Below are 12,591 nucleotides of genomic sequence, written 5' to 3' on the forward strand. Positions count from 1 at the left end.
AGCACTCTTCAAGAAAAATCTTGATGAGTGGATGTAAATAGGAAATACACCCCAGGGATCACTCCTGTGTCTCTGCTCGACAGTGGCACAGGAACATAACTTTCTTGGGTGGTGTAAGCCAGGGAACCTTCTTGGCTAGGCTTACATAGGCCCTTGGGCCAATAGCCTAGTACCTACCTATGAACTTATATATATATATATATATATATATATATATATATATATATATATATATATATATATATATATATATATATACACACACACACACACACATATATATATATATATATATATATATATATATATATATATATATATATATATATATATATATATAACGTATATAGATAGATAGATATATAGATAGATACATAGATAGATGTAGATATAATAGTTGCAATGAACAGAAATCATATTCAGACTCCAAAAGAAATAAGTGTACTAAGACCAATAGAAGAGTGTACATAACGTAGATGGATGTATTCAGTTATATGACCTAAAGGAAAATATTTGTTTTTTGCCTAAGCCTTTAGATGAACTTTCACTTGTGAGCAGAATGAGGGGTAAGATGACACGTCTTTGAGATGGAGTGGAGGGGGGTGCTTCCCATAGTTTGGCTACAAAAATAGACCATGAAAATCAGTGCAATGATTTCTAGTTATGCGAGTATCCAGATGAGGACCTGAGTTGCCGTGACTTTTAGCACTGTAAGTAGATACCAGCCTAACTTACACAAAGGGGACAGCTTTCTTTCCTGAATAGCTTGTGAAGCTGAGACTCAAGAGTAGGTCAGTGCATTGTCAGATGGGAAGCCAACTGACTTTGTCTGAAGTGCTGCTCATTTTTTTGTGGGAACGTGATAAATACTGGAGAATTTATAATATATATTTGAAAATGTTATGAGAAGAATAGTTTGCTGCATCATCTACTAAGTTTAAAATTCCCTGACAAATCATTCTTGTGGAAAAAAAATTCTTTTTTGCCCTTGATAACAATATATTGAGTATGGTGTTCATGTTTGACCTCTTTCATTTCCTGAAACTTCACCTCATATACCACAAAAATATCTGCTCTTTATTAATGAATTTCAGCCTTGTTCATGCCCAGAAATGCCACACTGAAAACAAGATGTTTTGCAAGAAAAACATGCACCTAGCATGAAATATTATATCAGAAGGTGCTAGCAATGAAATGAGGAGGCCTCCATTTTCTGTAAAGCAACCTTGACAGCCCCCAAAAGACATATTTATTCAAAAACATTAAGAATATAAATAAGCAAATAGAAATGTGTCTTATAAAGATATTTTATTTCTCTGTACTCAAATGAAGAAAACTTGATGTGCTTCATTGATACTTCATAGGTTCATAGGTTCATAGGCTGGTACTAGGCTATCAGCCCCAGGGCCTATATAAACATAGCTATAACAATTCCCTGGCTATTTCTTCCCACAGTATTTACTTCCTTGGACCCCTGTCTAGCAGGGTGACTGACATGATCCCCGAGGTGAATTTCCTATCTCCCATCCAATCATCAAGGTTCCTTTTGAAGAGGGCCAAACAGGTTCTCTGCTTGACATGTATGGGCATATGGGCAATCTGTTCTAGAGTCTGGGGAGTCTCTGGGTCAGGAACCTATCCCTCCAGCATGTTTTGTTCATTGTGATGACAAGGTTTAGATTCCTGGAGTGTGTGTCTCTGAGGGATTAGGATTTTTTTAAGTGTAGCATGTCCAGCAGCTCTGGGTTTGACATGGCTTTGTATGTTAGGCAGAAATCGCCTCTGAGTAGACAATATGCAACAGAGTATAGGTGGAGTTTTTTTAGATGGTCAGCATAGGGCATTTGCTTTAGGCCTGTGATTCTTTTAGTGAGGTATTTCTGTGGCCTTTCCAGTTGTTGCAGATGTCTTGAGAGGTACATATCAAATGGGGCGTTGTATTCTATAATGGGTCTAATGAGGGATGAGTACAGTGGAACAATGACCTCCTTCATTGAGCATTTGTCTATAAAATTGTAATAGATCATTCAGCTATTGCTAGATTTCAACTGACAGCTAATACATTTTGTTGAAGGCCAAGTCTGCAGCACAATGTCAAACTGTGTTAGTGCAAATGCTGCTTTTTTGTCAAAAAGATACACCTGTTTGTAGATTAGCAATGCACCTGAATGTGTATGTTTCATTCATTCACCCCACTATCTTGAAAACTGGTGGAGGATGATTTAGGCTTAGATTGAAGGAGTGGGAGGGGAGTTTACGAATAGACAGTGGGCATGTAATTTAGGTTTATGGAATGGAAATGGAGTTTTAGGAGTAGCGAGCAAGGAGAGAATTTAGGTTTAGGGAACAGGAGAGTTTAGGGTTAGGGACCGAGTCTTCATGTTGGTATTAGTGAATAGGTGAAAGTTTTACGATTAGACTTTTGGTCCTTGGAGTGGTATATGGGTTACCAGGAACATATTTTGGGATGGATGTTTAATTTTGGAAGATCAGGTGAGGGAGTGGTATGGTAGTTTCTCTTTTATTTTATTCAAAGGATTTCTTGGATCTCCTTCTGCTCCATGGTTTGGGAGTCTGTGACTCTTTCACTGAAATAAATAAGTTAATTTTAATTATTTAGATGCATACATTAATGCGTGCATATCTATATCTATCTGTCTATATCTATATCTGTATAAATATATATATATATATATATATATATATATATATATATATATATACACACACACACAAACACACACACACACAGACACACACACCTATATATATCTACAGTATATATGAATGTGTATAAATATATATATATATATATAATATGTATATTATAATATATATATATATATATATATATATATATATATATATATATATATATATATATATATATATATATATATATATATATATATATATATATATATATATATATATATATATATATATATATATATATATATATATAGTTATATACATACTATGTGTACATATATATATATATATATATATATATATATATATATATAGAGAGAGAGAGAGAGAGAAAGACGCACACACACACACACACACACACACACACACACACACACACACACACACACACAATCACACACAAACACGCACACACACATGCACGCACACACACATGAGATGTACATTTTTTGGGACATACTGCATCAAACACAGATATATTGAAAACAAAAAGCTTAAAATCACAAGATTTTGTAGTTCTTGCATATACTAAACCTGCACTGTGGTGTAAATGCAGGGGAGAGAATAGCATGGTGTACAATGTTGTTCATAGCCCACATATGTCAATTAAGAGAAACAGCCAGCATTCCCCTAAAGATGTCATGTACCATACACATCAGAACTATAGGACTTTCCCATGCGCTGGGAATCCCTCAATGGGTCACACAACTTTACAGCGACCTATTGTTTCTTCATAAAGAATGAAATATCATTCCATTAGAAAAAGCATATGATCCATACTATGGAAAGCAGCGGTACTCTGCTTTGGCTGTGGTTGGTCCAGCATCATGTGCAGGAGTGACAAGAAATCTTGCAAGCATCTAGAAAAAGATTGAAACATCATATCTTTTAAAATTACCACACATGGTGTAGAAAAATATCTGGCACAATGTGTATATGCTGATGCAATTGTAATATGATATGCAAGACAGATATCACAAGCATTTTGGCAACATACTCAAATATTACTGCTGCGGTGGTGGTGCTGCGGTAGCATTGTTGCCTCACAGCAAGACGTTGTCCTGTTCGATTCTCGGGTAGAGCATCTTCTGTGTGGAGACATGCGTGAATGGCCATGCCTTCATTGAAGGTTGTGCGCCAGGGCCGGCAAGTTGGCATGTAAAAATCTACTGCCAATTATTAACGGACCGGAGTTCCGCTGTGGCGACCCCTAACTGGGAAAAGCCGAAAGACACAACAACTCAAATATTATACTATTTCAAATACTGTATATACAGTACCAGTGTAAAATGGGTTATGCTTTATATTCTGGGGACATGATGGAGAAATGAGATACACATTATATTGTTTAGGGCATACTACTGTTGTTTTCAAAACTTTCTAGCTGATATTGGTATCATCTTAAATGAATCCAGGCTGGGATTCAATAAAGTTAGCTTTGTAGCACTAATGCCACTTTGCCACTATGGACCAATAGTGGTATTGAGCTAACTTGTGATTCACACTCATGGAAGACACACAAGGATAAAAGCTCATAGCAACTCACTTGCATGTCCCTGAATCAGACATGCAGCAAATTTGGAAAAATCGTGTAGATGCTCCTTCTACCACCCCTGGCAGTGCCATTTCTCAGTTACCTTCACACACACATACACACGCACACACACACACACACACACACACACACACACACACACACACACACACACACACACACACACACACACACACACACCACAGGGTCCAACGGATGTACACAAACAGATAATAGGGCAGAAACACACACACATGCACATATGCACACATGCTGATTTGCATGGTTACGCAAGTACCTCTGCAGGTCCTACTCGTGGCCAGCATGTTTCTAATATAAGTCATGTAGATTGTGTTTCTTCATGTTTCCAGTAGTATCCACAAATTGTACAGGACAAAGTTATTTGGCGTGCATCAAACATATAGGCAGATACATGTTCCCCTTAAATGTGGCCTTGCAAGGCTGAGTCGGTGTCACATATCTAGAGTATAGGTGGGCAAACATAACCTATTAGAGAAGGAAAGAAGACAAGGATATCAAGAAAAGCTTGAATTCTAAACAGAAAACATTTTATTATGTGGTGTTTGACCATAGTTGTGCTGGATTCCAAATATTTACAGATAGGTGTGTCTAGGTCATCACCATCATCATTAACCACCTTTTTCCTATTTTTCTACATGGAGTTGGGTTGTCGAGTTAACTATCGCCATCTCTCTCGATTCAATGCCACACTAATGCCTTCTTCGACACTCATGTCTGACCGTCTCAGATCTCATCTCATACAATCCATCCACCTCTTTGCTCGGTGCCCTCATTTCCTCTTAACTTCTTCCTGTCTGTCCCAAATCTTCTTCAGATTATCCTCTGCTTTTCTGCACAAGCCCAAACCACCCATTGGTTAAAACAAGTTTAGAGAATACAAATACACATAAAATTAAAAGTGGTGAACAACTTACATATGAAATTGATAGTATCATAATCTATTCTTTTTGATCTTTTCTGCAAATGTAGCTACTTTCTCTTCTGCTCTTATGTACTCATATCTTCGTCTGTCCCACATTGTGCATCCTACCACCTTTCTCAGGCACTTAATTTTTATCATCCCTAGATTTCTCATCTGCTCTGCCTTTATTGCCCAGGTTTCTGTATCATACAGTAGTACTTGTCACATCACTGTTTTATACACCTTACTTTTCAGCTTCTTTGGCATTCTTCTGTCATACACTACACTTGACACTCTATGCCAGGTGACTGCAGCCCCTCTGATTCTAGCTTTGACCACTTCATTCAGACTTCCCTTCTCATCAACCACTCTTCCCAGATACTTGAAGCTATTAATGTATTCTGCTATCTTCCCATTTATCACATCTCAGCTTCTTTTTATTTCCCCAATTTGCTGCTATTACCCCTGTCTTATCTGAACTTAGTTACATAGTTTCATCCCAATGCCTACAGTTATGATTTGTCTCCTCTGACCTACTTGTTTATGTAGTCCATCAGCGTATGAACAGCAGAGGACGCAGAGCTGAACCCTGGTGCACATCCATGCCAACTTGGAACATCACTGTGAAACTGAACACTGTTCATACTTGAGCCATTGGTTCCTTGCAAATAGCCTACACTAATTCTACCAATGTTTCTCGGACTTTGAACCATCAGGGCATTTCTCCTCTATCTCACTCAGCATCCTTATCATATCTGCTGTGACCTCATTTGTGCCTGCTGCTTTCTCATCCCCATCCATCCAAGTCTAGTAGGGCCTCTCTTCCACCCATGTGGACCCTTTCAAGTCACCATGAAGTTACTGCATTCTTTTCCTCATTATCACAACCCTGCTGTGGGGCAAAAGGTGAGATTATGAATACTGCCCTATCATTACACTGGAGTCTGATTGTTATGAGTCTGTCACTAATCCTCACTTACTTCTAATGACTCTCTATCACCACATTTTGAGCCTGTCCTCCTCCTGCATAGTACACTCTGGATCCCAAGCCCCTGTCACTGAGCAATTCTGAGTTTATGTTTGGTTTTATGTCCAGCTTTTGCTCAGCAGACAGGAGCGACTGGAGTAGCTTATTGACCCATGGCTGTTTTATGACAAGCACATGGGTCTCTGGTACACCATCATGTGACTAACCCTGCACAGTCTGTGATCTGTCTTCTGCTATCTTGAGGATACTGTGTACAACAGTAGATATCTAAAGTGGTTGACCTATACAACTCTTCCCCCTATAGGGTACCATGTAGAGTCTGTATTGCTTCTGCCCACAGCTCCATTCATTGGTGTGTTTGAGATGGAAACACTCAGCATGTTTTTCAGAGGTGAGAAGAATCTACAGAGACACAGAGAGAGCTTGTAAGCTCCAATCAAGCGTTGGATGGAGGTCAAGATCGAACCGTGTACCTTGTTCTTTGGAGGTGAAAATCTTAACCATTATGCCAAATGGTGTCTTTTTAGGTGTTCCAAGCTATGAGCGTGTGCTTGTGTGCATGTGTGTGTGTGTGTGTGTGTGTGTGTGTGTGTGTGTGTGTGTGTGTGTGTGTGTGTGTGTGTGTGTGTGTGTGTGCACGCATAGGTGTGAGGATAAACATATATGTTGAAAATAACTGCCTCGAACAATGACATTCTTAAGTATTTATTTAGGCTGCAACAATTAAAACAGCTACTCAGTGACTGAAATTTTATTAAATATTTATGGTGTAAGTGCATAATTTTTAGTATGGAGTGGTTCTGAAATTTGTCTAGGTGATTGGTGCTACAGTTCTTAATTCACTGGGTACTGGCACAGAAGAAAATTCCGCCAACACAGTTAAGCAGTTTTAATATGATAGGTGACTGTAAATTAGTTATTTGTAGCTGATATCTTATTTAGTTCACCTTCATTACTATTTTGCAAGGAGCAATGGATATAAAAGTGCAAAAATTATTTTCAGCAACTCTTAAGATCATCAGAATTATCTGTAAATATTAATAAGGAAGAAGATCCTCCCCAAACCTACAATTTGGGAGAAACTGCCCCCATATTGTCACTACTCAACCATTGTATTATCATTGTATTATGAAAGTCTACAGCCTGGGGCAGGATGTACTTGAATTTGCATTAAAACTGTGTATTTCTACTACCATGTGTTGGCATTTTCTCTGAAATAGAAGTAAGAGAATGTGAATCTTTGCAAAATGATTTTCATCATATTTGTTGACACAATTTTATTAGTTCTCATACAGAATATGAATTCTATGTGAAATTCAGCATTTCATATATTGAGATTTTTCAAGAAGCAGCACTTACTGATTCAAGATTGTTCAGCTTTTCTTTGATTCTGCATCACACCTCTCAATCATACCTGTCTACCCCTCTCTCATTATCTCTCTATTTAATTTATCCAAATTGTTAGGGGTTTCTAAGACCATGATAGGAATGTACTCCATTCCTTAGTCATGGCACTTTTTGAATTTACAAAATTAATATTTCTTTGATATTAGCAAGGAGGCTCTTATCAGCACCTGCAATGTGTCTATAATTGCCTTCTTCTGCAGTTTATATGGTATTACATGTATTGGTATGACAGGACTTTAAATTATGTTTTATTAGTTCTTTTCTTCTTACTATCATTTCAGCAATCTGGATATCTTTCTTCAACATTGCTCTTGTTTCTGCTTGCAATTCCTAGTATTTTATGGCTTTATGTCTCTCTGGATCTAAGACTGTAGTCACAGGGTATAAAGGTATTACAATTTCAAGGTTCAGTGCTAATTTTGTCTTTTTTAATGGACTACTATATCTGGTTTTCTTGCATCTATTTTTTTGAACTTTTGGTAATGGGTGATCTCATGTGATAAACACTTCAGCATTCTCTATAATGCTTTGTGGTCCATATTTCCAATGCTTCTCAGCTGTTTCTATAATGGAGTGTTTAAATAATCCACAATGCAATAGTCTTGTCATGTTATTGTGCTTTTTAATATATAGACCCTCAGTCATGAGTGTATCCCACCCATCAACTCTTTGTTCTGTTTTATAAAACCTGCATTTGACTGTTTCTCTCATTATTTCAAAGGACTCTGTAAACCACAGCATATGTGGTCAATTACCTTGGGAAGCCATTATTAACCTTTCAAGTTTTTATTCAAGTTTATGTCTCCTAAGCCAATCCTGCATCAAATCTTTGTCAGCATGAGATTGTTTCAGAATATCTCCATACTTAACCCTATATTTGTGGACTTTCCATATTTCTTTCCCTCCCTTCTTCTCCTTTTCCTTATATTCTATCTTTTTTTATCTTTTTTTATGTTTTCTGCTTCTTTCAGTTGCTGTCTGATTTTTGTCTGCTTCTGGTTTGATTTCCATTCCCATTTTATTCTGAAATGCTACTGCTATAATTGACGAACAATTAAAGTTTGACATTCATATGCAAACTAATATTAAGAAAACACACCATAAGCTCGGAATGTTATATCGACAAAGCTGCTATCTCACTCCCTCATCCAAGCATATACTTTCTATTTCCTATCTCATCTCCTCTCTCTTGTATGAAGCCCACTCTTCACTAATCCTTTATCCACCCTAAAGTCAAAACTGTCATCTTGCCACAATAAAATGTCTTAAGTTTGCTGCTGGATCCAAATCCTCCTCCCATCACTGTGATGCGCTCCACTCCTTGAACAGACTGGAACTGTTTCACTCTCTCTCTCTCTCTCTCTTACATTCAACTGTTATCTGTTCATAAACTCATTTTCAAACCCTCTAACTGCCATTCCCTCTCTTCCATACTCACCATGGAGAGATTACTACTGAGAGATTACTCAGGTCCAACAACCAGAACCTCCTTGAAGTGTACAAACCCATACAGGTACCTGGGCAACTTCTATTGTCTTTCTCCCTTGCTCAACTATGGAATTCACTTCCTCCCCACATTCCAGTCACCCCAAACCACTCAGCTTTCAAGACCTTGCTCCATTCCCATCTTTCTTTCTTGCTAGGAATTCTCATGTTCTTACCCCACCTGACTCCCTCTATTTCGTTCCTGCTCCCTCACCCTTTTTTTCTCAAAACCCAACCTAACACTACTCTCTGCTCTCCTTAACTCCTCTAATTCTTCCTACTTCTCACCTTATGAAACTATCAGTACATCTGTGCTGTACTCCAAAATATGTATGTTTTACTTCCATTCAATGCTTTGTTACGACCACTTGCTCAAATGTTATTAATACTATCTTCTGTGTCACTTTGTTTTTAATATTTTTTTGAAAACTGTGTTAGACTTGTTAACTTTGTTGATATTAGCTTTGTAATAATGTATGTGGAGCTTTTCTCCCTGGGCCCCCATTGAAAATGGGCTAATTTCGGCCCAATGGAATTTCACAGTTAACAAACTTCAAATAAAATAAATTAATTAATTAAATTAAACAACAATGCCATTTTAGATTTGTTCTCTTCCTGCTTTAAATAATTCACTATGTTTGGCTCTGATAAAGTCAGCAGATATGTAAGTAGTCCCAAGATTGCAGACCTATACTTGTAGTCAAGTTTAAGGAAGTTCACACCTCTTTAAGAGCTTCGTACAAGTGATTAAACCACACCAACCATGGGTAAATCTTCAATATACCATGCCCATATCACCAGTTATTGCTATATCAGTTGAGGAATGGAAGCCTAAGGAAACTGAAAACAGAAACGCAGCTGCTCTTTGACTCAACATTTAGTCAGAAGTACTAATCCCTTCTTTGTCATGGTGCACGTGTGCACTACTTCAAATTTTAAAGGTGTACTACTTCACATACTGAGCATGTAATGCCTTCCTCTTGTTTCATTATCACTTAACTGTCTCTTTAATTTCAAAGCATGGTTAAGTTCATCTTAACATACATTAGAAAACAAAATAAAATGTAAATTTTAGACCAGGTATTTACATATTCGGGATGCATAGAACAAGTGATACATTATTTTTCATTATGTTATTTTTCATTATGTTTTTTGTTCATGTTTATAAAATGTGAGTGTATTGTTTGCTAATGGTTTTATCAGTAGGATACTACACTGTTCAATGACATACCAGTGAACTGCTAGATTCCTTAAAATAACTGTGAAATTTGTGTGTGTTTGATTATATAAAAAACAGATGCGATCTTTATGAATGTTTTAAGCATGTCATTCTACTTTTCAGTAAAATCTGAGTTTGCAGGTTTAAACAATAACTAAAACACTTCCAGTAGTGGTTGCAGCTCTTACTGGCCGAAAATATCTTGCACTTATTTGTGAATATTTGCTATACGTTTTCTACTTATTTAAGATTGTATAAATATGCATTGCTGACACTATGAAATGATCTTTATTCAGAAAAATAATATGCACTTTATATCATTCCTTTACGGCATGCAGATAACAGACCCCAAAGTAAAAAGATTTGAAGTCCCTCATGAACATATAAAAGAATTTAATGGACCTGCTACTTCATCTCCAAATTATGATGTAGAACTGATAGAGAAACCATTTGGCATCAAGATTAAAAGGAGATCAACTGGAAGGGTTATGTAAGTAATTAACCTTATTCATTTATTTGTGATTTGATATGACAGACATAATTGGTTCTAAAACCAAGTAAAAGTTCAGAGAAAAATCTATTAACAAATCTAAGTTTTAAACACATTTTATTGCAAATGGTAATAGTTTATTTTGCTTAATATCAATCAGTAAGGCTGATACACAATCATATTTTCAAACAAAAGATGGGTTACTGGGGCAAAATAAGCAAATAAATTATTTCATTTGGCAGCATCTTCCTTTCATGTGTTGGCACAAAAGTTAGTATGTTTTGCCGTAATGCTTTGATTTTGTGTTAAAAACATAAATGTTCCAGCATTTTTGGCTGATTTCTTAAACATGTAACTGGTTATAGACTTGTTTTTGTTGACCAGCCATTGACCCTTTTCAAAACAGATATTGTTGATTACATCTCATATCTTACAGATTTCAGCTATTTCCTTTATTGACTACTTTAATGACCCTGCACAGTTTGAATGTAACTGATTAATTCCCTGTTCACATCAATGTTTGTCTGACATTCTGTACTACTCAATGAGACAGATTCCTGCAGTCCTCATGTCACTTTATGCTAGGCTTTGACAAAGACACCTTCTTTAAATTCTGCCTCTCTTCTAATAATGAGGCTTTGTCCTCTATGTCATTTTCATGTCTGATCCCAACTAACTGGTACTTGACTAGTTAATACATGACAGCCTTACTGCTGATCGATTCCGTGTACATGTCACTTCTACACAGGCCCATATGTGGGCAAGCTACTCTTTGACAAGTCCCATGTCTTACCTGTTCATGATATCCTAAAGTACTGACTTCCTCTTGTTTCTTGATACCTTTCACTACAATACCTGGCTACTTCAATTCCATGACTTTAATACAAACCATAAATATAAGTTTTGTCTTGTTCGCTGTTTCTCGACAGTGGGATATTGCAGACATGTTGACACTGTTAGACGAGGCAGGTTCCAGTGCAACAGCATGTTACAAACTCTTGTAGATATTCCTACAACATTATTATATCTTTAATCTTCTTACCAACCTGACCAAAAACCAGGCAAGAGCCTGGACAGACAGACAGAAAATCTCTGGTCATTTTCACAGCTGCCTTAACAGGCAGATAAGCTAACCTATTCTTATGTAAGGATGTGCCAGGGATGTCAACAATGTGAGTTTACTTTACATATTCCTTTGTTGTCAACAGCACCTTCCTTTTCAAGTAACACACCAGCTCATGTTTAACAAATTTTGTTTACATCTTAGATCTTACAAAGGACAAGTATTCATTCTGTTAGTTTCCAGAAACATGTAATTTATTATCCTGTTTACAGTACCTAAGTCTTTTGAAAACAAGGAATCATCTTACATTATGCATCTTTAACTTTTCACTTCAGATCTCTTGCCTTCTTTTGGTTCTGTCTTCCATCTGACAGCATCTGACACTTTTGACCTGTGCTGTGGCACTACTATTTAATACTGTGTTCTGTAGCTACTGTAGATACCTTGGTAGGGGTTCTAATCTCACTGCAGTCAACTTGTGTGCATGTTCAGTTAACTGTCATTCTGAAATCATTTTGGTGTTGGGGATTACCGTAATGGTTAAGATGCTTACCTCATATTCGAAAAGTACAAGGTTTGATTCTCATTAAGGGGAAATTGGCTAGGCTTAATATGTTCCACAAGAGCAGCTAGTCTACTACTTACCTATGAATCAGGAACCCTTCTATGAATCATTTAGTCTTTGTCCTCATAGCATATTCCTTGTCTACCCCCAGCCTAACAATACTTGTCCAATGAATGCAAAACTAC

The 12,591-nt window shown here is 36.9% G+C and overlaps 1 protein-coding gene across 1 annotated transcript in view; it reads left to right on the top strand.

Moving 5' to 3' along the window:
* The window catches only part of LOC122800743 (maltase-glucoamylase, intestinal-like), a 1,506,799-nt gene that overhangs the window by 131,275 nt on the left and 1,362,933 nt on the right, over positions 1 to 12,591 (top strand). The window contains exon 6 of the mRNA XM_044069982.1: positions 10,627 to 10,778. Coding sequence (XP_043925917.1) covers positions 10,627 to 10,778 — 152 coding nt within the window. The remainder of the gene's footprint in view (positions 1 to 10,626; positions 10,779 to 12,591) is intronic.

This window comes from Protopterus annectens, chromosome 4.part1, assembly GCF_019279795.1.
Source record: "Protopterus annectens isolate FY-2018-M chromosome 4.part1, PAN1.0, whole genome shotgun sequence".
NCBI lineage: Eukaryota > Metazoa > Chordata > Ceratodontiformes > Protopteridae > Protopterus > Protopterus annectens.